General features: G+C 38.7%; 1 protein-coding gene across 6 annotated transcripts in view; it reads left to right on the forward strand.

Annotated features, from left to right (window-relative positions):
• The first annotated feature begins 119 nt into the window (after positions 1-119).
• The window catches only part of agfg1a (ArfGAP with FG repeats 1a), a 30,786-nt gene continuing 7,023 nt past the window's right edge, over positions 120-23,882 (forward strand). The window contains exons 1-9 of one of the 6 annotated variants that reach the window (XM_084718043.1): positions 120-485; positions 8,455-8,548; positions 13,559-13,674; positions 14,857-15,022; positions 15,304-15,466; positions 16,897-17,016; positions 19,486-19,557; positions 22,376-22,591; positions 23,240-23,432. In XM_084718043.1, the coding sequence (XP_084574169.1) occupies positions 319-485; positions 8,455-8,548; positions 13,559-13,674; positions 14,857-15,022; positions 15,304-15,466; positions 16,897-17,016; positions 19,486-19,557; positions 22,376-22,591; positions 23,240-23,432 (1,307 nt within the window). In that variant the 5' untranslated portion in view covers positions 120-318. The remainder of the gene's footprint in view (positions 486-8,454; positions 8,549-13,558; positions 13,675-14,856; positions 15,023-15,303; positions 15,467-16,896; positions 17,017-19,485; positions 19,558-22,375; positions 22,592-23,239; positions 23,433-23,882) is intronic. The other 5 variants (XM_084718044.1, XM_084718045.1, XM_084718046.1 and 2 more) reach the window with 5 other exon arrangements.

Genomic DNA, 23,882 nt, shown 5'->3' on the forward strand with positions numbered 1-23,882 from the left:
GTAACGACTATAAGACACTCATATTTGGCCCTGACCCAAAACTAGGCGGTGTGGTCTGCATAACGGGATTTAAACGAAGACGGAAGTCGACGATAGGGACTCCTCTTGTTCCGTCAGTGAGACCAATCCAACGCCTCAAACTCCTTGTTCGAGGAGACGCGAGGCCCCCTTGACAACGGAGCCACCTACCAATTCCCTCTCTGTCTTTAGCACGGGTCGGCAACCGTTAAAAAAGCACAGCCCTTTGTTTTAGTTGTAGCTGACCCTCCCGTTTCCCCCGGTTTTATTTAATCCCGTTGGACACCCCTTTTTTTTACGATGGCGGCGAGTGCGAAACGAAAACAAGAGGAGAAACACCTGAAGATGCTGAGAGAAATGACGAGTTTGCCTCCCAACAGAAAGTGCTTTGACTGCGACCAACGCGGCCCAACCTATGCCAACATGACTGTGGGATCCTTCGTGTGCACCTCCTGCTCTGGCATCCTGTAAGTTTAAAGTTGCTCAGTGACCTTAGCTTAGATATGGCGCACACACACAATATAACGTTTTGCTTCGGCTACATACGGCAGCCTAAGCCAATTAGCCACATAGCGCTAGCTAACGTTAGATGGGTATCCAGTTGTGCCAGTCTGAGTTTAGCTGTTTTGACATTGTGTTGCAGCGCTGTGTTGGGCGGGGTACACAGAGGTGTCAATACAGCAAGCTAACGTAGCAACCACCCTACATTTTAGCTAACTTTAGCTTCCACTGCTAACCAGGGAATTTATCTGACAGTTGCAAGCTAGGTCTACAGATAAGCCAGTAGCCAGCTGCTACTACCAGTTGCTGGAAGCACCACCTTGCAACTGAGCTAACAGCTAATTCATTTGGTGAAGATATACACATGTTTAAATCTTTGATCAGATCTCATCATATATCCACGAAATGTATCTTGTAACATTTTGTTAGTATATTTCATAGAACTATGTATAGACTTATCAATGTTATTACATTAAGGTCTTTTTGTCGCTAAATTTTAAATGATGGTAGACACCTGGGCGTGGGAAAGCCACACCAATTTGAAATGCGACTCATAATGCAGCATTCATGCAGTTATCAGTTGTTCATCCAGGTCGAGAAATTAACTTTATCTTTGTCTACCAGCCACTGGGAGATACATTTTCAAATTCACCAGCCACTTAGTAGTAAATCGTTATTGTATCTGAAATCTACCAACCACTTTCATTTTTCAGCAGCATGTGGCTGGTGTGAAAGGCTGGTTTCCCACCCTGGTTGTGTCATGTCATGTCATTTAGTTTTGTGTCAGATTTAAGAAGTATACCACGAGTCAATCGCTAACAGATTTGCACTGGAAAAAAAAAAAACACTAGCAAGTCTTTAAGTCGTGTGACAATCGCCTTACCGCATCCTTTTGTTTGAATCCACACGTGAGTTTACTTCCTAGCTTAAAAAAACCTCATCTACAGCATCGATAGTTTTAGGGTAGCAGGGCGTTTTGACTTTAGATAACGTTTGTCTGACTTTAAGCTTTGCTGCAGTTGTGTAACCAAACATCTGTAGCTTCTGATGTGGGATTAGTGAAGAATTCCATTTCTTCTTATTCAGCTAAAGATATCCCACCTCAATACAACGGCCTTATGTTGCATGTTAAAAACGTTTTGTTCTAAAAGAAACCTAAAGTACAGTAATTTATTGTATGACTCATTTAAGGTTTTGTTCCACTGCACTGCATACTTTTAGAAAATATTTGCTCTATATTATTCTATAATGTACAACATTGTGTTAAATATTCACATAATCTGTCCACTGAAGACTTTTGAGCATTACACTGCTTTTTCTTTTAAGTGCATTTTCGTTTTTTTTTCACTTAAAAAAAACCCAAAACTATGCCCTTATATATTAGGAATTAAAAGGGCACACAGCTCAGTTTGTCACCTGTACAGCAGCCTTGTGAGAGGGACTTTTGATCCACATGCTTTTATTAATCAGATTTGGTTTAACAATATATCATAATGGATATATATTGTCTCAACTTTGTTAAAAGTCTTTCCCACCGAGTCTCATCTTTGCTCACAATTCGTTACCTTGGTTTTTCTAAACGTATAGCCTAAATAGTGTTTACTTATCACAAGCCTTTGTCAGTGAAAACATTTGAGAAAAGCAAATTGGCAGTGGGCTATTAGCAAATAACTTAATAAGCTGTTCATCAGTCCATCCTGTTCTACTCATTGACAGTGTCAGTAGCCTGTGCTGGCTCTTCCTAATGCTTTATGGAAATCACCCTGCCACTTTCCATTTGTTAATAATGATTATTCTAATAACATTGCAGTGGAAAGGGAAGTATTTGTTGTCATTGAATTCCCACTGATGACCTTTGAGTTTTATTTTTCAGCTTCTTTCTTTGATTTTTATACTGTTCGTCCCTCAGACTTTGCCTAAGATACTGCCATTGTTTCCCTAGGTTTGTGACCTTAATCTGTGCAAACTGTGTTAGCTGTCTCCACTTTGAACATGAAGGTTATTTACTGTAGCACTGAAAAGAATGAGATTAATGGTGTGTTTGCTGATGGGCAGAGTTTGCCCTCTATTTCACTTCACCATTGGGTCTGCAGGGACTCCACTGTGAATTTCCCATCTGCTCACCCTATGGTATTAAATCTGTAATGTGAGTTAATTGAGTTCTTTTATAGCTTGAGATCACAATTGCTCTTCTTCCTCTCCTGCTGTCTCTCACTCATTTTTTGTCAAGACAAAACATGTCGTGTGGGATTTCTGTGGAACAAATCTACCCAGCAGCAGAGGAGTGTGGGTTTGAGAGGACTGATGTCTGCCTGATGTACATGCAGGAAGCCTGGTGTGATTGTAGGCTCAGGAAGTGGTATGGCCCCACCATGCTGCTACATCAGCAGCATGTGCTCTTATATGTGCTACAGGAAGTGGCAGAGAGGTCACTGTCTGCCTCACGTTTTCCTTTTAATTCTAGAGGGGCAAATATATTATCATTGTGAGAGAAACTGCCTGGAGATTCATGTTCAGACTTGAAATATTGTTTTGGTTACTGCCTTGACTACTTACAATGACTGTCTTATGAATGAAAGTAGTGTTTGTTTTATTTTGTCCGCTGCAAGGAAAGCAAAGCAAAACCCACCAACAAGGATAATCACCTCTGCATATATTTAGCATTTACCCTGAAAGATAATGTTCTGGGTTCAAACTGAGTTTTTAAGTCCTAAACAGGACATTTACTGGTAGAGACACTGCAGAGAAAAGAAGTGATTTTTTAATTTAAGGAAGTGGTTTGCACTCTTGTCCATATGCAATTTGGACAGTAACAGGGTTGAATTTTTGTTTAGGGGTGATAGCAGGAGCACCACTACCTAAAGCCCCCCCCCCCCCCCCCCATAGTTGTGGTTGTTTAATGGGAGGAGTTGGAATCTGCTATGTAAACACATTCCTTATGAAGGTGGAGGCGTTCCCAGGAGGAACACCACTCACAATGTCTCTTTCTGGAGAATTGCTCATGGCAGGAAGTAACCCCACTTGGCCTGTGTGTTCCTGAAATGCACTTCTGAGTAAGCAGGGCTGTTGCAGTGACAAAAGCGTGACTGAGGTGGGGAGGTGTCAATGACACCAAGTGTCCTGGATAATAATAATCAACAGCAGGTTAACAGATATGACTTGTGTCTGGTTTTCACATACCCCTAATGTTTGATTTCTGAAACAGGTGCTTTGTCTGTAAGGCATTATAAGGGTGACAAGTTGATTGGTGTCATTTGGCAGAAGAACTATTGGATTGGATAGTGAGCCATGAAAATTAAGAATTGGTTTTCACTGTGATAAAAGGTGCTAAAAGGGACAGTACACCCCAAAATAAAAAAAAAAAACAGTTCTCTTCTGGCCTGTAGTGCTATTCATCCATTTATTTGTTTTTGTGTGAGTTACAGAGTTTTGGATATATCTGCACTTTATTTCTATGTGTGAGTGTAATTCCTACATAAAACTGCTCACAACAAGGCTTGTGGATTATTGTGAATAATTGGGTCTTAAATTGTGTAAAGAGACATTGCTGTTCAGTTTTTCAGATGTACTTTTTGGTGTTTGAGCATCGCAAACTGAGTGCCATTTAGTTCAGCAACATCTGAGAGAAAGCAACCTTTCTGGCTCATATCTCCAAAACTCTGCAACTCAAGTCAAAATAATCTAGATAGATAGCATTTAATAGCATTAGAGGTCAGAGGAAAAATATGCATTTTTGATTTTGGGGTTGAATTGTCCCCTAAACAAAATTCATGCAGAAGGTATAAAAGATATTCTGTTATGCTGGAACGGAAAGCAGCAAAATGGAATATAGTGCATGGCCTCTTCTCTCTTTTGAGACTTAACATTGCCAGTTTTCTCACCCTGGAGCGGGTACAGTATGCAAATGAGCTGAGTTTCCCCGGCTGGGCTGGTCAGATGTACAGTAGCGACTAGGTCATGATTATTTTACTGTGCAATATGTGACACTATTCTCTGATACACTGCTACACAGTCAGCATGATGCGAAAATAGGTGAACCTGGCCACAGGGGCCAACCAATACTTTGATTAAGTTGTTAATCTTTGTTACAGACATTGTCAATCTGCACAATATATTCAAATAAGCAGCAATTTTATTAGCTCTGCATATTGCTAAATTAATAATTACTGCTGTTATTTAATTCTCCCTGCCCTACTGTAACTGAACACTGTCACAATTGCAAGGCTACTTTGTCCAGCAGACATAGGGTGTGTGTGTTTTATTGTAGGCCCATAACATTGTGTTGCCAGGCTTGGTACCAGACTGGATTCCAGAGCACAGGAATCACCTGACAGTTATATTGCACACCACAGTCTGGATGTAAGATGCCTCTGATTATAAGATGGTTTCTGCTTTTGCATCCCTCCTTGGCACAGTTAACTAAAATAACAAAAACAAAATAAACATTATAAGAATTCCTTAATTGGACAACTGGATAGAGATATTTAGACCAGAAGGGTTATGGAGTTTTCTTCTTTGTGTCTGACCTAGTTTTATCTTCATGAGACTAAGATCTGATCAGTCACCTACCTCAGGGTGCTGGAAAAACACACTAATGCTCAAATACACTCACACACTTGTGTCTTCTGTTTTCTGTTTGTTTCTAAAGAAAGTTATGTTTGCTTCTCTGTTGCTTTTGATTCATTTTGTATGTGATAACCTTTATTATAATGTAACAGATTATTTTAAGAACCCTAAGTGATGTCTTGATTCTTTTTTCTGCACAACAGCCTCAAAATGCCAAATTGTCCATAAGATCATAAGAAAAAGAAATTAAATCCTCACATTTGGGGAAAGTGTGACCAACATTTTTTTCAAATTTGATAAGCAATTTTAAGTATTAAATTTCTTTTGTGGTCTAGCAGCTTTTGGTCAGGATTATAACATTCTATTAGTCTTAACCTTATTCTCAGAAAGTGTGACCAGTATGACATAACTGGGTGCAAGTTGATAAAGGGTTACCCCTGAAGTAGCCCTAGTTGTTCCTATGGATCTTCTCCATGTTTAAGGACATTTGGACAGCTTTCTAATAGAACCATGGAAGCTCCTTCAGTATACATATTTTTTCTATCCTGTGCACTTAAATGTTAGTTTACATACTTAGATGTTCACAGACAGGCTGTGTAGACTGATTTATGAATACTTTATTCCCTGTCAGACATAGGCCTAACTGTTATAAATATATCCGTTGTTTGTGGAACAATCAGCTGATTGGTGGATGTGTAAAGAATGGGTGGGGATGAGAACAAGTTCCACAAGGGTTACAACAGTGAATAATTTAACAGTCACATCTAGTATTTCACTGCCTTTAGGATCTGACTCCTCTTTGTGTATATAACATTGTGTTTGTAATTGCGACACGGTGGATCTCATTACCTAGTTCCCAAAGTTGGAGCTGCAGCACCCTGGGGTGCCTTGAAGATGGGCCAAGGGTGCTGCAAGCCTCATCATGTCATTGTGCATGGTATTGTGAGCAACAGGTCATTTAAGAACAGGAAAGGAAACAGCTGCTCGTTCAAACATTTTGGCAAAAAAGTCACATAGTTTAGAAAAACTTTGAGAGGAAAGTTTGGAAACTTGAGTATTAAATTGCCAGCAGTATGTCCTCCTTCAAAACATTCCAAAAATACTATCTTGATAAGAGCACTTCATGGAGAATAGATTAAATATTTGATGTTGGTACCAGACTGGTAAATTGGTCAGGCCAGTGTATTCGGTGGTATAAGCTTGTTGCCAGTATATTATTGGGGTATATGTCTGCTGATAAGTAACATGAAATTGTAGTACAGAAATGCTGAACTAAGGGTGTGTTCCACTACCTGTACTATCATACTATTTTGTATGCCAGAAAAAGGTTGGGTATGTTCCAATACATAGTATTTCAAATGCAATATGCCAAAAATACCAGGATGTCCTACTGCATCCATTCACATTTTTCAGTATATAAGCCAGCATGCTTTTCTGCCTGTTGTGATACACAATTCTCTATGCAGCGGAAGATATGTCGCATTGAATGAGCCACTGAGAGAGCGCAGACAGATGACAGCTCTTTAGCTATGTTCTGGACGTGTGACAAGATGGCCAAAATTCAAGGCACAATTTTATGACACAGTACTAGTATCTCAACAGTACATACTTTATAAGGACAACAGCAGTACATACTAAAACTTCAAAGAAAAAGTATGTGATTTTGAGCGCATCTTATGTTTGAGGTATTAAATACCATAATCATTCCATGGTTTGTCTAAGAGAGAGCACACAAGTTGTTTTTTCCAGTGTAAAATATCCCGTTGAGTATGTAGTCATGTAACACCTTGCTTGAGTCTTTTTGTTATCATGTCAAAATGTCCCTGAGTCTTTAGATTTGTGTTTGTGGTTTGTATGTTTACATTTAAATTTGAAATCAAGGTGGGTTGTGTTTGGTTTGTACAGCAAATTTTCTTCAGATTGTCATGTGTAAAACCTAGCTGCACGATATGGTTAAAAAAAAAAAAAAGAAGTCATATTGCAATTATTTGACTGGATTTGCGATATGTGATATGATGAGTGGGAATGATCATTTTAGCATTATGATTTTCATTTTTACTGAAAAAATAAACTATTAAAATCATGATGATGTGACATTTGTTGGGGTCTGTACAAACACGCTTTTTTTTTGTTTCATCTGAACAAGATTTGTAGGCCAGGGCATCTCAGCAGGACTACAGCACTTTATTATAATGCTGTTTTCTCACACATATTTCCTTTTTCAAAAAAGTTGTGATTTGGTTCTGGTTCTGTGATTTGGTTATTGCACTTGGCCATATTGCAATTTCGATTTGATTGCGATTAATTGTGCAGTGCTAGTAAAAACCTTGATGATTTATTGGGCCATGAATGCTGTCAAAATGCTGTGGGTACACCTGTGGATGAATCAATCCACTGCCAATAGTGATGGAAGAATGAAGCTGCTGAAATGATTTTGCTACATGGCCTCTATGGTGCTTCATACTAAAGACACTCTGGGTAGCTTTTGAACGATTATGCTACACGTGTCTTAATGATGACAAATGAGTTCTCATACTCTTGACTGGTAAGCAATTTAGCTGCTGTTAAAAAAAAATCACCAGTCCAATGGATATACTAATGACTTTGACAGGTTAATGGTGAAAGACACTTTCTAAGATTGACTATATTACAAAATGTTAATCTGAGAAATTCTCATATACAGCACTATATTAGATTGTAGGGCAAAAGGTTGTCTTTTTCTTGCTCTGGTGACTGTGGTCCTCAGCAGTTACACTCTGGTTAAAACATACTGCTTGCATGCTAAATGCTGATTGGTCACCTTCACAGACAAAACAGGTGGCGACCTTGAGGCCAGCACAACACATTAGTTTTCACCTACTGGTGGGTCGAGGAAAAAATACTGAGACAAGCAGGCCTGGAGCTTAATATAAAAGCCTAATCATGGCTCTTTTCAACTATTACAGTTACCAGGCATTTTTTAATTTGGGCCGTTGTGACATGAGCTGTGACCTTCTCAGGAAAATGAGCAAGGCTTGTGTGGGCTAATGGGTGTCACTCTGTAATGGAAGTTTCTATATTAAGGGACATCACTTTTACTGTGCTGACAACCTCAGTTCAGTCAATAGCAGTTTGGGGAGAGTTTCACCCACCTCCTTTGTTCTGCTCTGCTCCCTTTCTTTTTCTGTCAGTATTTGTCTCTGTCATTATTTGTCTCTGTCATCTCTCTGTAATGCTGTCGTCTTCACCCCAGTTACTCACACAAGCCAGTCAGCTTGTAATTAAATGGCCCTGTACTGTGAGGTGGTATCTGGAGTTTGTCCAGATGAGGTTGTCATATATACTGTCTTCAAATTAAATTGACCCCTGTCTCCATTTCTCCACCTACAGACGAGGACTGAATCCACCCCACAGAGTCAAGTCCATCTCCATGACAACCTTCACACAACAGGAAATCGAATTCCTACAGAAACATGGCAATGAGGTAGGCATGGTGACTGTCTCCTCTTTTACACTTGTTAAGGCTGAGGTCAGCTTTCCCATTGCTTTGGCAAGTTTTCTTTACAGTGTGTCTTTTCATCATGTCATCACCCTTTTATTCTGTATTTACTGTCCTTTTGTCATTATGTATTTTTAGGCAGTATGAGAATCATTTTGAAGCATGATGGAATGTCACCTCATTGAAATGTGGACAGATATTTATTGAGAAAACATACATCATTGTAATTCATTGCATGCAAGACTGTAGACAAAAAAAGACATTTTTATTTTTATTGTCATTATTCTAGAAATAGTTTAGTGCCATTTGGGCACAAAACAAAACTTGCATTCCTTGGTGGCTGGCTGTCTGTGGTAGAGCAGCTTTCAGTGTTAGTAGGCTATTTCTTGTGATGTGTAACCAACCAGATAATGTTGTTCCAGCAAATCACCAACTCTGGTTTGGTCCAAATAGATACTGAGTTCACCACAGTAGATGTGAAAATTGTCTTTATGCTAAGAAGCAGCTCTGGTTCATCCAGACCATTAAATTAGTGTGTGCGCACACACACACACACACACACACACACACACACACACACACACACACACACACACAGACACACAGACAGAGAGAGAGAAGCAGCTATGGCCAATTACTGATTGCCTCTGTATTTCACTCATCACTAACTGTCTCAATGCCCTACTCTATTGCAGTAGAAAGTAATAACTCTCATAATGCAACAAACCTACATGAATTATTTATTTTTAATATGTATCTGTATCTTATATTAATATTGAATATAATTATTATGTGGGATTTGAAAGAGGTTTCACCACTGTTAATTGTTTTGCAACCCTGCAGTTCTACTGAACATTTAAGCTGGCTTGGTTTTATTTTGTTTTTTTATGGCCCAAATATAAAGGCCTGCTACTTGGTTGAGTTTCACAGCTCTAATCAACCTTGCATTTAGCAGCATCTGACACTTTGTTTTTTACCAAACAAACTCTATTAACATTGTACACTAATTGCACAGCACAAGACAGCAGATAACACAGTTTGCATCAAGCCAATGAAGAAAGAATGAAGAATTTTGGTTGAGACCAAGCCATCTGTGGAAGGCCAGTTATTTTTTGTGACATACTTTCCTGACAGAAGATTTCACTAGGATCATTACATTGTTCTGTCTCTGTTAAATTTGGAAGCATTCAATTGTTTGCTAACACGCTAGCCATAAAAAATGAATGAGGCAATGATACATCAGGACTGTGAGTCTGTCCAAATTGAGCTTTGCCAATAAAAGGTGCAGTAAATTTCAATGATGTAGTTACTCTTTAAGGCAACATTTCGTGCATTGTATTCATACAAACTATGTTTTCAGACTTGTGGTTTGCTTTCTTTATTCTAACTCAGAGGCTAACTTGATACAATTGTTGCATTTGTCCATTAGTTCATTTATGATCACATGTCAACATTAAGGATGACTTGACTTATTTGAAGTATCAAACATTTAAAAGAAATTAAACGATGTGGCAATTTCTGTGATAAGTAACATTTTATACTACATTGCAAAGTACTAATAGAATTAATAGCTACATAATATGTCAACTCATAAAATTAGAGGTGTGAGTTAGGAATGTTCCTGGCGACTAATTTCCCTGTCAGTTAAACACAGAATTTGATTTAGACTAGTCGACTAGTCGACTAGTCTAACACTAAGAAAACACTCAACAAGCAGTTAAAATTTAGCAGAATTTATTAATTTATAATGTTAAACACTGTCTGAAAAATAAAATACTGTGTGTATTACGAGCCATTTGAAGCAGTTCAGCAATCACCAAATCGTACTTTAAATGTCGCTGAAATACACGCTACTTTGTGCTGTGCAATACAAGCCTTACACATTATTGTACAAAACATGACAACAACTCAATAAACGCTTCACCTTTTCAGAGGGTCACAGTGTCTGCGGGTAAAGGACCGAGCACTAACATTAGCTGCCAGCCTCACACACAGTGTGGCTAACATTAGCATTGCTAGCAGCAGTTCCGCTTACAGGTTTATGTCTGTGTATGTGCTTAATGTGGGTACGTTTCTCCAGTCGAGTGAATATATATCAGCTTATTCTGTCACAGTCTACATTCATCTGTCCGACTTTGCTGATATAAACATCCGGGGTTGCCAGGGCGATCGGGGCATACACGCTGGGCGAGAGGGGCTGTCATTTGACATTGCCGCAGCCCCGACTAGTGGTGGGCGGCTGCATAAAATCTTAGAGGTAACAGATAACTGGCATTGTGCATGAATGAAATATTGATAAATATTTTACAAGACTAGTATTTCTGGTGCCGACTAGCATGGGTGCAGGCGTTTAAACGTATAGTCGACTAATCATGCACATCCCTAGTGTGGGTCTTGATGAAATGTTTGTTTGCAGTTTAAATTCTGTAGTTCTCACCTGTCTGTCATAATTAGATACCCAAGACATATTTATACTGCACAGATTGCATCATCATTCAAGGTTTTCTGGTAAACCAAGTATGAAATAGAGCAATGCCACCTGGGAAGCACAGCCTATTAAAAGCTGTAGCAAAGTGGCAGGGCAGGCAGATATGCAGGAGACTCAAGGTTGGAGCTGATGCATATATCCTTCAAGGCTGCTTTATAAATACTACTGCCCTCAAGTTGCTTTTTGTCTTTCCGCAGAGAGCACTTGACACAGAAAAAAATGGATGAAACTGGGTGCACTTCATATTTTCAACAGTTGCAGTTTCAAAATCCTACTGATTAGAAAGAAAAGTGAGCTTGCATGTGCTGTGAATGTGTGCACAGGTACATCAAAGGCCACCTTAGAAGCGGAAGCATAGATGTATAGCATAAAAGCAATGCTGCCTCTTGCAGCACCATCGCTTCACTTACAGTGCAGTGCCCTACTGTATACTGAGTGCACACATGCATATAAATCTCTCTTTACAGGATTAGGCAAATACTATAGGAATGCTATCCAAACCCAAGGCCAGTAAAAGGTCAGACTTGGACTAATTTTTCACCAAACAACCTGTGTTACCAAACATGGGGCCACCTCGGATTTGACTCAAACCTCTCTCAAACATTAGTAGATGCTCTTTTTAATTTGACCTGCACTCAGTGGCTTCAAGTTTATTAACTTTATCATTACTGTGTTTACCTCTGGCTTATCTTTGTGCTTCCGTGCCAGCAACAACTATGGCCTGAGGAATTATGTTTTTGGGTCATCTATCCATACATCCATCCAATTTTTGTGAACACCATATCTTAAGAATGCCTCAATGGAATTTCTTCAAACTTAGCACAAATGCTCACTTTCACTCAAGGATTAAGTGATTAGATTTTGTTGGTCAGAGGTCATTGTGATCACATGTGATGTCTTGGAGTCAAGGATGAACTGATTAGAATTTTGATGTAAAAGGTCAAGGTCACTGACCAGACAAAACACATTTTTGGCCACAACGCAGGAATTCATTCACTAATTATAACAAAATTTCACACAAATGTCTAGTAGGATAAAATGGTGACACAATGACATTTTGCATCCAAAAGGTCATCACTGTGTGACATGTTAATGTTCTACAAAAATACTTAAAACTCTCTATCAGTCCTCTGTACTGCCCTTTAAAAAATTCAGTGAACCAACATGTTTCTTGCTGGAAATTATTCTCTGGAATCATATGTCATAATAGTGCTAGCAAGGTTAAGGTATATTGTGTGTGTGTGTGTGTGTGTGTGTGTGTGTGTGTGTGTGTGTGTGTGTGTGTGTGTGTGTGTGTGTGTGTGTGTGTGTTAGTGGTGTGTATCTCACTGACTGAGACGATTCGATACGTATCTCGAAACATGTTCAATGATACAATATATTTTATAAATCTTAAGTGGCCAACGATTTGGTTTGATACGATTCAGCTCGGTCACAATAAAATACAATACAATACAATACAATACAATACAGGACAATGCAATGTGTCAGTCTTTACATTTTGATTGAACAAATGCTACATTTGTAGAGTGCTGTTTGTTGCCAAAAAATCCTGATAGTTTTACTAAATATAGTAATAGTAATAGTATAGATGAGAAAATTTAAAACTATTTAAAATATCAGTATTTCTGCAGTAAGATGATCTGCTGGTCTGTTTCAAGTGAAGAGAGCTGTGGTTTTGATTAGTGTGGAGGAACAGTAAATGTTACCTGCTCTCACAGTGAAATGACGTCTCTGTGGGTCAGACTCGTGTCTCTGTACTCTGCTGTCAGACACGTTTTGTATAAATGATCTGCAGCAGCGTTTCTCATCTTTCTTATAAAACCCAAACTTAGTCTACACTTAAGCGTTATGAAAGTTTGGTGGTGCGATGTGGTACAGTGTCACTTCTGTCGCTGTTTTCAGCACGGTCTGTTTTAAGTCAATGAAGAGGAGACACAGGAGAGGGAGGAGGGAGCGCTTGTTTTGTGAGTGCGGCAGCAGGCGTCCAGCGAGAGCGGTGCAGGCAGAGACAGCAGGAGAGAGAAGATGGAGTAAAGTTAACAGTGGCAGCTCCCTGATGCCAAAATTAAACGTATGTGCATCCCAATGAGATGTATCAATACGCTAGTGCTGCATCGATTTGTTTCCGATTCATGTTCAGCTTTTTACTGATGTAGGGCTGTCAGAACCGATGCACTCGTATCTAACACATTAAAGTCTGATGCATTGGGCGCATGAGTGAATCATTACACCCCTAATATATATGTATATATGTAATGTCACCATGGTGAAGGTGGCACATTCAGATGTATTAAAGATAGAGAGAGATGTGAGTAGGCCCAGTATCCTTGTAGTAATAATAAGAATACTAATACCATGAATACCATGTATTATGTTTTTCCTCTCACACACCCCATAGGGGCAGCTGGCATACCCCAAGGAGTGCACACACCCACTTTGGGAAGCCCTGTGCAACAGAAATGTTCCACCAAAAGTCACTTGTTCCATTACTCTGTGTGTTCCAGGTGTGTAAGCAGATCTGGCTTGGCCTTTATGATGACAGAACCTCCTCAATACCAGACTTCAGAGAACCACAGAAAGTCAAGGAATTCCTTCAAGACAAATATGAGAAGAAGAGATGGTAAGTCAGTTTTACAAGCTGGCAGTGCAAAGATATGAACAATCCCCTGGCAGTGTGCACTGTGTCGACATGTAGGTTTTCTTTGTGTTTTTTTTTTCCTCTCTGGCTTGGAATGTCTCACAGGCAGCTCATAACAGTTAGCCTCAAGCAAGCCACCAGATATCCTTCTTTAAATGCACAGAATGTAGGTCAGTACAGTCAAGCTGCTTTATGAGCAAGATCTAGTTGTTTCATGAAATTGTTTGAATATATGAGGTTTAGGATAGTTTTTTTTCTTGTACATTGTGACTGTTGAGTGTGATGACTAATGAGAGCTGTTTTTTCAGACAAATAAAACTCATGGCAGAACTAGCCAAACACGTGCTTGTCATAATAACACTTACAAATTAGGGATTGGTCATCAAAAATAAATATTGAACTAGTGAGACTGTTGGTAGACTGTTTCCATAAAAAGTTTAATAGTTTACCATTAGATTATTACACTTATTATTTTAGCTAGTAGTGCATCTGTCATCTCTTAGTCTTTGGTCTAAAGTCTGATGAGAGCAATGAGCAGCGCATGTCTCAACCTGTGACCATTTGCTGCAGAAAGGCATTCTCACTTATAAAGGCCTCTCCTGTGACACTTACACAAACCAGTCATGGTACCTCTGTTGTAACTGATCAAAGAAGAATGGCCTGTCTGCTAGCTATGAATCACATTTTCACCAAATAAACACTCCCTGTTATCACATTTCGACTTGCATAACATTTTTTTGCCAAAAGACGAATATATTGAAATCACTAGGATATCAGTTTATTTTAAAGGGATAGTTCAGATTGTTTGAAATGGAGTTGTATGAGGTACTTACTCATAGTCAGCGTATTGAAGCCGTACATTGCGTAGCTTCCATGCTGGTGCCCCTCTCTGCTTCTCCTAACTGTGGCCGTGCTGACCAGTATTTACTGTAGGCAACACACTGACTATGGATAAGTACCTCATACAACCCCACATCAAATAACCTGAGCTCTGCCTTAAAATATTATTCCATATTCCATATTATGCCAATTTACAAGTAGCATCTGGTCGGGTAAATCATGCCTCGTCTACCTTAAGTATTTGAAATTTCCAGTGCAATATACTCTACTCTATTTTTGTCCAGGTAGATTGTCGTAATGGATGTAATGTGAACTGTTTGTTAGGTACGTACCTCCTGAGCAGGCTAAGGTAGTGGCATCCGTCCATGCTTCCATCTCTGGCTCCTCAAACAGCAGCACCAGCAGCACCCCGGAGGTTAGACCACTCAAATCCCTGCTGGGAGAGTCAGCCCCCTCCTTACACCTCAACAAGAACACCCCACCCAATCAGGTGAGATTTATTTAATGAACACACACGCACACATACACACAAACACACAGACACACACAGGCACACACACTCTGCAAGGGTGGGTGAAGTTTAACAAATTACTTGATGAAAAGAAATAATTAAAGGTACAGTATAATCAACAAACCACAGCCCTGAAATAATTTTGGTCTTGTTCTTTTTGTGAACGATGTTCAAGAAGTCATAGACATACACAGCCATTTATGCATTCTGATCAACACATACCTGCAGTTATTTTCATATCCATCTCTTGTCTCCACCAGTCTCCAGTGGTGAGCCGTGGACAAACCCATCAGCAGCAGTTCCATGACAAGAGGTTTGACCTCCTCAGTGACTTGGGTGGAGACATCTTCGCAGCCCCACCCAACATGAATGCAGGCACCAGCTCCGGTTTTGCTAACTTTGCACATTTCAACAGCCACACAAGTAAGAAACAGACAAATAAATGATTGAGCAATATTTCTAAAGCAAAAACACACTGGGGCGTTGGGGTGCTCTTTTATGTTTGAGTTTTAACACTGTGCAAGGAATTTCAACAGTTCAAAAACAGAAATAGACTAAACATGATGAAAACACAGGAAAACGAACTGCTGAGACATAAAACAGTAAGGGAATGCAGGAAAAGAGCAGCAGCTAAAGTGATGATGAGATTGCTCTTTAAATGTGGAAGTTTTCTCAGTCTCATTGTTTCAGAGGCTGTGCCAGGAGCATGAAATGCTGCTATAGAGCAAGGGTTCTCAACCTTTTATAACAACCTTTTAGCTAACAGTAGCATAACATGTTTGTTTCTACCTGATGATGAGTTGTGATTGGTGTGGTGAGATTCTGACATATATGATCACTGTCATCATGCATTTTAATATGATTCCTTTTAGTCATGTGATTTTTTTTAGAAGATTCAGATGAAAAAATAACCAGCTTTGTAAATAAGAAATGCCTCTGCTGCCTACTACCTAGCACTCTGAGGCCCAATGGTTGAGAATGGCTGGCACAGAGGGCTGAGTGCATGCATATTTTCACACAGGTTTTGGTCTTGTCACTAGTTAAAAGTGTTAATTGATGAAATCACCTCAATTGTTTTGAGGAAAAATGTGGCATGTTAGGCATGTGTACCTCCTTGTGGAGAACAGTATGACAAATGATAGTCATCCAGTAATGCTGCAGCCATTTAAAATTCTACAGGTGTTTCAAAGACAGCAGCATGCTGATTGAGGTTGTATCCTACCGGTAATTATTGCCTTGATGGCGGCAGAAGTTCAGGATCGTGCACAATTTGTTAAATGTCAGCATCCATGTACCTCCATGATTGCAAAACATAGCCATACATTTTGGAGCTGTACCAGAGGTGCAATGGACAGATGCATCTCTATGGTTACTAATGTCTGTAACATAGGGCTATTAGTGTTTGCTTCCGGTGGAGGATAATGTCCTCTCATATCCCCTCCAAGAGCCATCAAGACTCACCCTTAATGCAGTGACTAAAGTGGCATCCACACATCTCCGCATAGCAAACATGAGCACAGATTACACCTCTGAGATTAATGATGTTTGTAATGTAGTGCTACGCACACATGCCGTGTGCTCAGCAAGGAGTCCAGTCAGCATCTCATGCGAGAGGGTGAATATCAGTCTTCCACCTTTTAAGCTGCTGTGCATTTTATTGTTATGTGATGTCACCCCATGATTATCTCTCATATTTAGCACATAATCCATGGTATTTATTTTGCAGTCCATGCCTTTTGTCATTATATGTATAAATCCATTCTATTATTATCTCATCCATTGTTTCCCTCTCATTGTTTGTTTTTGTTTTTGTTCATCTGCCTGTCTGATCCTCATCCTGACACCACCTCCAGCGGCACAGAATGCCAACGCAAATGCAGACTTTGCTAATTTTGATGCATTCGGGAGCACTTCTGGGTCGACAGGTGGTTTCCCCTCCGCACCTCAAGCCCCATTCCATCCCTCAAATACAGGTAGAGCAAGTTCTCTTCACTGGACAAATGCTACACATCCAGATCACTACATAAAGACATTAGCTTGTATTTTTTTGTGCATACACATATATTCAGAATGTACATTTAGGCTTAACACAAACAACCTATCATATGCAGCAGATTGTCAGCAATGTTTTCTGTGAAGTCACCTATTTTGTTGCCATTTCAACACATATCCTCTGCCTCTCAAGCCTTTACATATGTTCTATGTGTTTTCATCCAGTGTCAGATTTGAAAGACTTCTTTGCACCAAATGGTTTCATTACATTATATTTTAGTAGTTCGAATGCAGTGTTATTACCAAGAAATTAAGCAAAATCCTGAATTATTGGATTGAATTATTATAAATTTCCTCAAGGCAAATAAAAACACTAATACATGTCTGTTTCTAAAACAGTTCAATGATTTGTCCTTGGCTGCAGTTGAACACATGACATTATGTTTACATGATATTTGCCCTAGGCCAAAAACTCAGAGGACACGGAGCATGAAGTACCATGCACACTGGAAGCATTCACTCAATGCATCACTTGTAGCATATCTCTATTTTGACCTACTTTTAAAAGCTTCATTTACAGTGAAAACTGTTAGGATCATACAGGTTACCTATTCGTGTGAAAAATCCCCAACAAAACCATCTTTAAAGAGCAAGTGACAGTTGTACACCAGAGTAGTGTGGACAGTAATGCACACTTTTTCGGGTTTAAAATTGAATGATTGGCAACAAGAGTAATGTATCTTGTATATGCAATATGTTCAATCCATTTTATTTTAGAAGATAAGAAAACCATAAAAAAAAACTGCCATGAAAGCACATAATGCAGACACCCTGGCTCATAAACAGTCCATCATATCCCTTGATAATGGAGCATGCTCCAAGTGACACACAAACAGCCAGTCAATTAACAGCTGTGTTTTTCTGTTGCATTGACATGTGACACGACAACAGAAAGAGCATGGAGTCAGAAAATGAGTGCAGACAGTGAGAAAACTGTAAAAAATTGAAATTTATTTTAATTTAATTTATTTAATTAAAAGTAAGGTGATTAAACTTAACCTTTTTCCCCTGGTCTTTATTAAAAAATAGGTCATTAAAATAATTAATAATTATCAATACTGAAATGGGACATTTTAGTGAGATCAATTTTTCAGCTATATTTATATAGAGAAATCTTAGTGACTTTCAAGAACAACATTGGTACTCACTATGACTCACTACATCACTACTATGCAGTGAAAAAGGAAAAAAAACATGACGTAGAACATATGAAAACATATTTTCTACGTCAGCTCTGTCTGATATTCTGTCTTATGGAGTTGACACCTATTCAGACAGGTGACATAATTCAGTTCTCTTTCATAATTTAATAATTTGTTTGACAAAAAAAACAAACAAAAAAAATGATATTACACCTTATGTGTGTTCTTGGTGTAGTACATGATATTATATGTTCTTTATCACAATGATCAATGACATTATCAACTGAAATTGTAAGTGGGCAACATAATTGTATTTATTTCTTGAATAAATATATCAAACTTTTGGATTATACAGCTAATTAATTATTTTTTCATTTAATGCAACAAAAACCATTAAATGTGCCATACATGTTTTATATTATAAGCTATGACCTTTTGTGTATCTAATAGAATTGACAAAATTCAGGTCCTCAGCTGCAAAAAATGCCATTTAATGAAAAATTAAATCACTAGGAGGTTGGCCCGTTACAAACCTGTTCAATAGCTAAGTGTTTGATCTTATAAAATATATGTTCCCAGTATAATCGAAGAGTAAAAATCAAAACCCCCTCAAAATACAGTTCTGTCCTAATTCTGAAGAATGAGTATAGAGGCATAGTGATGTCCTCATCTTACCTGTGTTTGTCTTTCTGTTACACATTTCCCTCTCCAGGCCTTCATTCAGTTTTACGTAACGTGCAGTATACATGTTATGTAAAACCTAAGAGTATTTGCTCAGCGGTAATTGGCTGTCTGGCTTTTTACCTGAGCACTTCTCTCTCACATACTCATACAAAAACAATGACTCGTGTAAACAACAAACTCAGTTAAGCCTCCACTCCCTAGACTCTCAAAAATGTTGTGTGCTATAGTGCCCTCTGCTGGAGGTGTATATCGATGACTATCTTCATGTGGAGCTGCAGAGTGATCTCTTTAGTATGCCTATTGCTTGATGGATAAAGCTCCCTCTCTCCCGTGGCTTTGTAAGATAATCCCTTTCTCACACACACTGACTGACTGCACTATCTGGCCTAAGCTCTCCATTCTGTTCCATGTGTTTTTCATCCTTCGCTTCAGCAGCACTTGATTTGCTTTGACCTCACGCTTTTTAATTTTTAGTTGACGTTTTTTCTTTTGTTTTCCCCACCCTGTCTTACATTGCTCATTGCCCCATTTCTCCCTCCCTCTTTGATTTTTTTTGGCTGCCAGCGTTCACTGTGCTCTCATCCAGCCGCAGTATGGGTGAGTTTGCCACAGCTCTGCCTCTCCAGGGTGCACACAGTAAGTCTCTCTCTCTCTGGGCTTGCCCTCTTAACAGCTTTCACCCTTTCCACCATCTCTAATGTGTAGTCACTCTGATCCTCTTCTCTCTGGATGTAATGTGTGTCTCAGCATGTAGCTCTTTTTGTCTGTGACTCTGAATCACTGTTGACAATCCCATTGGTTGAAAATTAGGATGATAAACTCTGATTGTTGCAGTCATTATTGAGAACCGCTGTAGAGAATAGATTAAATGGAAGGACATATGAACAGTGCAGCATTTGAAAACGGAATAGAAATAATAATAATTGTAAGACCATCATCAGGAGCAGATTCAGGTTCAAGAAAACCACAGCTAATTAATACCAAGTGTGCCGGGTAATCTCAAGGATCTCAATTTCATGTGAACGTCTTCAGTTTCTTTAAAGCTTTTTGTTCAGAGAAGGTTTCAGAAAAGGTCTGCTAATGGCTAATTCTTCTTTAAGTGCTTATTAGTATTTCTTGTAGGCTGTCCCATCCTACTTCTTTAAAAGTATTAACCATCAGTAGATCATCTATTCTTGAGAATTGGGAAAAGTCATGTCCTACAAAAAAAAACCCTACAAAAACAAAATAATGATACTACCTACAGTCCAATTCCAAGTTTTTGACATTTAAGGATTTATACATACAAAATGTATGTAATTTATAAAATGTTTTGGTCCTTGCTATTTTTTTTTATTTCTAAACTTGCCCTGTGACTGAATGCACCCTTGTCCCAGACAAGAATTCACAACTTCAAACATTTAAAAATGTCTTAAAAGATAATATAGATGTCTTTGTTTTAAAATACATTTTTATGAAAATATTGGTCCGTATAAGTTGTATCCCAGATTTCTCTCAATGCTGTCAGATTTTTACAAAAACATTTAATCCTAATAAATGTTAGCTATTCTATTTAAACCTCTGTTTCACTTTCAAAAATGTGGACATACTGCTCAAGCACAGGTAAGCCTTTTATTTTTCGACAAATTAATTAAATAATATTGCCATTAGACGTGTCTCATCCATAATAAGTCAACTCTGTTGCCCTTCTGAATTTCTGTTAAGAGAACTCGTAGCAAATTTTAAAATAAAATGGCTACTCACTACGACTGTGCTGTGAAATGAAAAAAATCTAACATGCTGCTAAATCCATAAGACGTCAAGTCCATCACAAATTCAGTGTTATGAGGTCGATCTATGCTGATGGTGGTGAAATAACTCTTGTTCTTTTTGAGAATGTGTTTTAAATGAGTACTTTTTTCAATTTGATAATAAAAAGGACTTAAATGATGGATAAATGAAAAGAAATACATTTTTAAAATACAATTTTACAAACACAAAAAACATGGGACACAAAATGAGTGTTTTTTGTTTTGCTCATCACAGACAAATTGCGTTATCAACAGAAATTTTAAGTGACCAGCATTATAATGGTACATTTTTAATAACAATTTATTAAATGTGTTGATTTCACATCAAATTAAATAATAGTGTATTCAGGGTAACAAAAACCCTTATACATTTTATAATTTTTTAAATAATATAATCCTATGACCTTTTGTGTGTTTAATAGAATTGAGAAAATTCCCTGGCTGCTAAAATGCCATTTAATAAAAACTTAAATCACTCAGAGGTTGGCCCATTACAAGGTTTAATAGCCAAGTGTTTGATCTTTGAAAAATGTTCCAAGACTAATTGAAGAGTAAAAATCAAATCCACCTCAAAATATGGTTATGTCCCAATTCTCAAGAGTGAACTTCTGTGAACAGTGTTTTGACATTTGCATGCAAGACTGTGCCTTTCCCTGTGCTTTTGATAGATCTTCTACAGTTTGCCTTTTCCCTGAGCTGAAGGTAGTCATCAAAAAATATCCAGAATATGTGGAATGCAATTAAACCTCCGTTTGAGATTTAACTGGTGTGATGGTTTCACTGTCACTACTAAAAATTACCTTCTCTCCCCTTCAGGATCACAAATGCTGTGTCCAAGTTAGCTCAGTATACAAAGTCTTTTTGTTGTGCTGTGTTAAGCATGAAATATTGTGATGTATCACACCTTTTATTGCATTCCAAACAATCAGTTCTCCCTAATGGGGTTCTTGATATGCTGGAGAAACTGGGCTGAAATTGATCTCAAAATCTATTCTGAAACAGAAGTTGAGTTTTCATCTGCCAGCCTTCTCAGAGACATTAAATAAAAAGGGGGTGTCAGAATTAGCATGGTTGTCAAATCAGCATATATTGTGAAAGAAATGCCACGTAAGTATTTCCCAGAGTTCAAAGCAGCTCTTTAAGTAGGCTTAGCATAAAAAAAGGTTCTTTTTTGTTTTGTTTGTTGTTTGGTTTTAGTCTAAAACAAAAAAAAGCAATCTTAGCTCTGGTTGAAAGTGACAGTCTACTCATTACAGTGCTCTGTAATGCCTACGTTGTTTTTCATGTCACTGTTAACATGTTTTGGATTGATTTTGTCTGTAACTCCCTTGATCCACAGTAAGGTGCTGAACTCAGATGTAACGGGGGCACTCTGTGCTGTTCTGCACACAGTGTGCCTATAAGAGAAATACATGTTAATTTTATGCATTTCTTAGGTTCATAGGCTAATGGAGTGCCGTCATAGTGCAGAGTTGCAGAGGACATGTTATAGAAGTGTTTCTATCTGTCATATAGATAATGAAGGTATCCCAGTCCCAGCCTAACTCCACCCCAACTTGACCCTCTTCAGCCTCTTTACTCCCTCTCCACCCTGTTAATGCTGTTACTCAAAACCAACAATCGAGGTCCCCCTCATGACTTTTTAATCTCTCTCTTTCATGCAGGTAGCGCCTCAGGGGGACTAGCAAATGCCAATTTTGCAAATTTTGACAACTTCCCCAAATCGTGTAGTGCTGACTTTGGATCCTTCAGTTCCTCCTCCCAGAGTAACTCCACAGGAGCTGGCAGAGATGCTGTACAGAGTACTAGCGTCCCTGCCGATAGATACGCAGCCCTGGCTGACCTGGATAACGTGTTTAGCTCTGCCAAAACAGAGCAAGGTAAACTTCTCCTGCCTAGCCTGTTTCATAGATCTCAATTGTATGGATAGAGGTTGACCTTAAAAAGAAATGAGTCGACACTACTAAAAAGATGATTTTGAGTCTTTTCCCCAGTGCAGGGACAGCCATAGTCTCTCTCAAAACAGGGCAGATGTACATTTTCTAGCAACCTTCTTCTGTATTACTTAATTTTTGACTCAGCTTGAGGCTTTGATGCATTTTGAGATGGCCTTACTTTTTTCCCCCAAATCGGCCCTCTGATCTTAGTGCCACTGAATCAGCCTGTATAAAGACGACAGGCACACTGCACTGATGGAAATACCTCCTTGCTTTAAAGAATGCTATATGCATTGGTTTCATTGGAGACTCTAATGACACATGGTCAGACATGTGGCACTCGAGGATCTGCGAATTGTACTGGGTTGGTTCTAGTTTATTGTGTTCTTATTACAAACTGTATTTCTGTGCTAGAAAATGCAAATTTCCTAATGATTGAACATTTATTCCCCATCATTTTTAATAGGTTGAATATGGCAGCTACATCCGGACCTTTTTGTTTGTGTCTTTGATATTTCAATTTTCCTCCTGGGTTATAGATGACTGGAAGTGGATTGAACCCGGCTCTGTTGTCGTGTGCTTCTGTTCCAGGAGGTGGTATTCCCGGTGGGGTGAGCTCAGCCACAGCGGCGGCAGCAGCAGCAGGAGTGGGTGGTTTGCCTCAGAAGCAGCCAGCAGTGCCAGCAGGGGGGGACCGCTACGCTGCTTTAGCAGAGCTTGATACTGTCTTCAGCTCCTCAGCCCCTGCAACCAGTGTTTACAACACCACCAGCACCTCACAGGGGTGAGACAATAAAAGTCTAAATCTACAGCTAAATGGATCCAAAGCAACTTGGCCTACAAATGTACAATGTGCACTCAGCTAGCACACAGGATCTAGGGATGGGTATTGTTTAGGTTTCTTTTTTCTTTTCTTTATTTTCCAATACTGGTGCTAAAACACTTTTAAAATGGTACCGGTGCCTGAAGGAGTAGTTGTAAAAAAAGAAGCACAAAATGGTGGTTGACAACATTAAAGAACGCCTGTTTTTTATTGCTATAGCAAATTTGGATTTGAAATTGAACCATATATTAACTGTTTGACACTTAATACTGTACTTAATAAAGAAATATAAATAATTACAAAACACAACAGATTCACACAATAAATAAAACCTAACTGAACTATGCTTGTTAAACACTAAATAACAGTTGCAGTACAAATAACAGCAAAATCATTTTTGAGTTGGTATTC

The sequence above is a fragment of the Lutjanus erythropterus genome, chromosome 4 (genome assembly GCF_056507025.1).
Source record: "Lutjanus erythropterus isolate fLutEry1 chromosome 4, fLutEry1.hap2, whole genome shotgun sequence".
NCBI lineage: Eukaryota > Metazoa > Chordata > Actinopteri > Lutjaniformes > Lutjanidae > Lutjanus > Lutjanus erythropterus.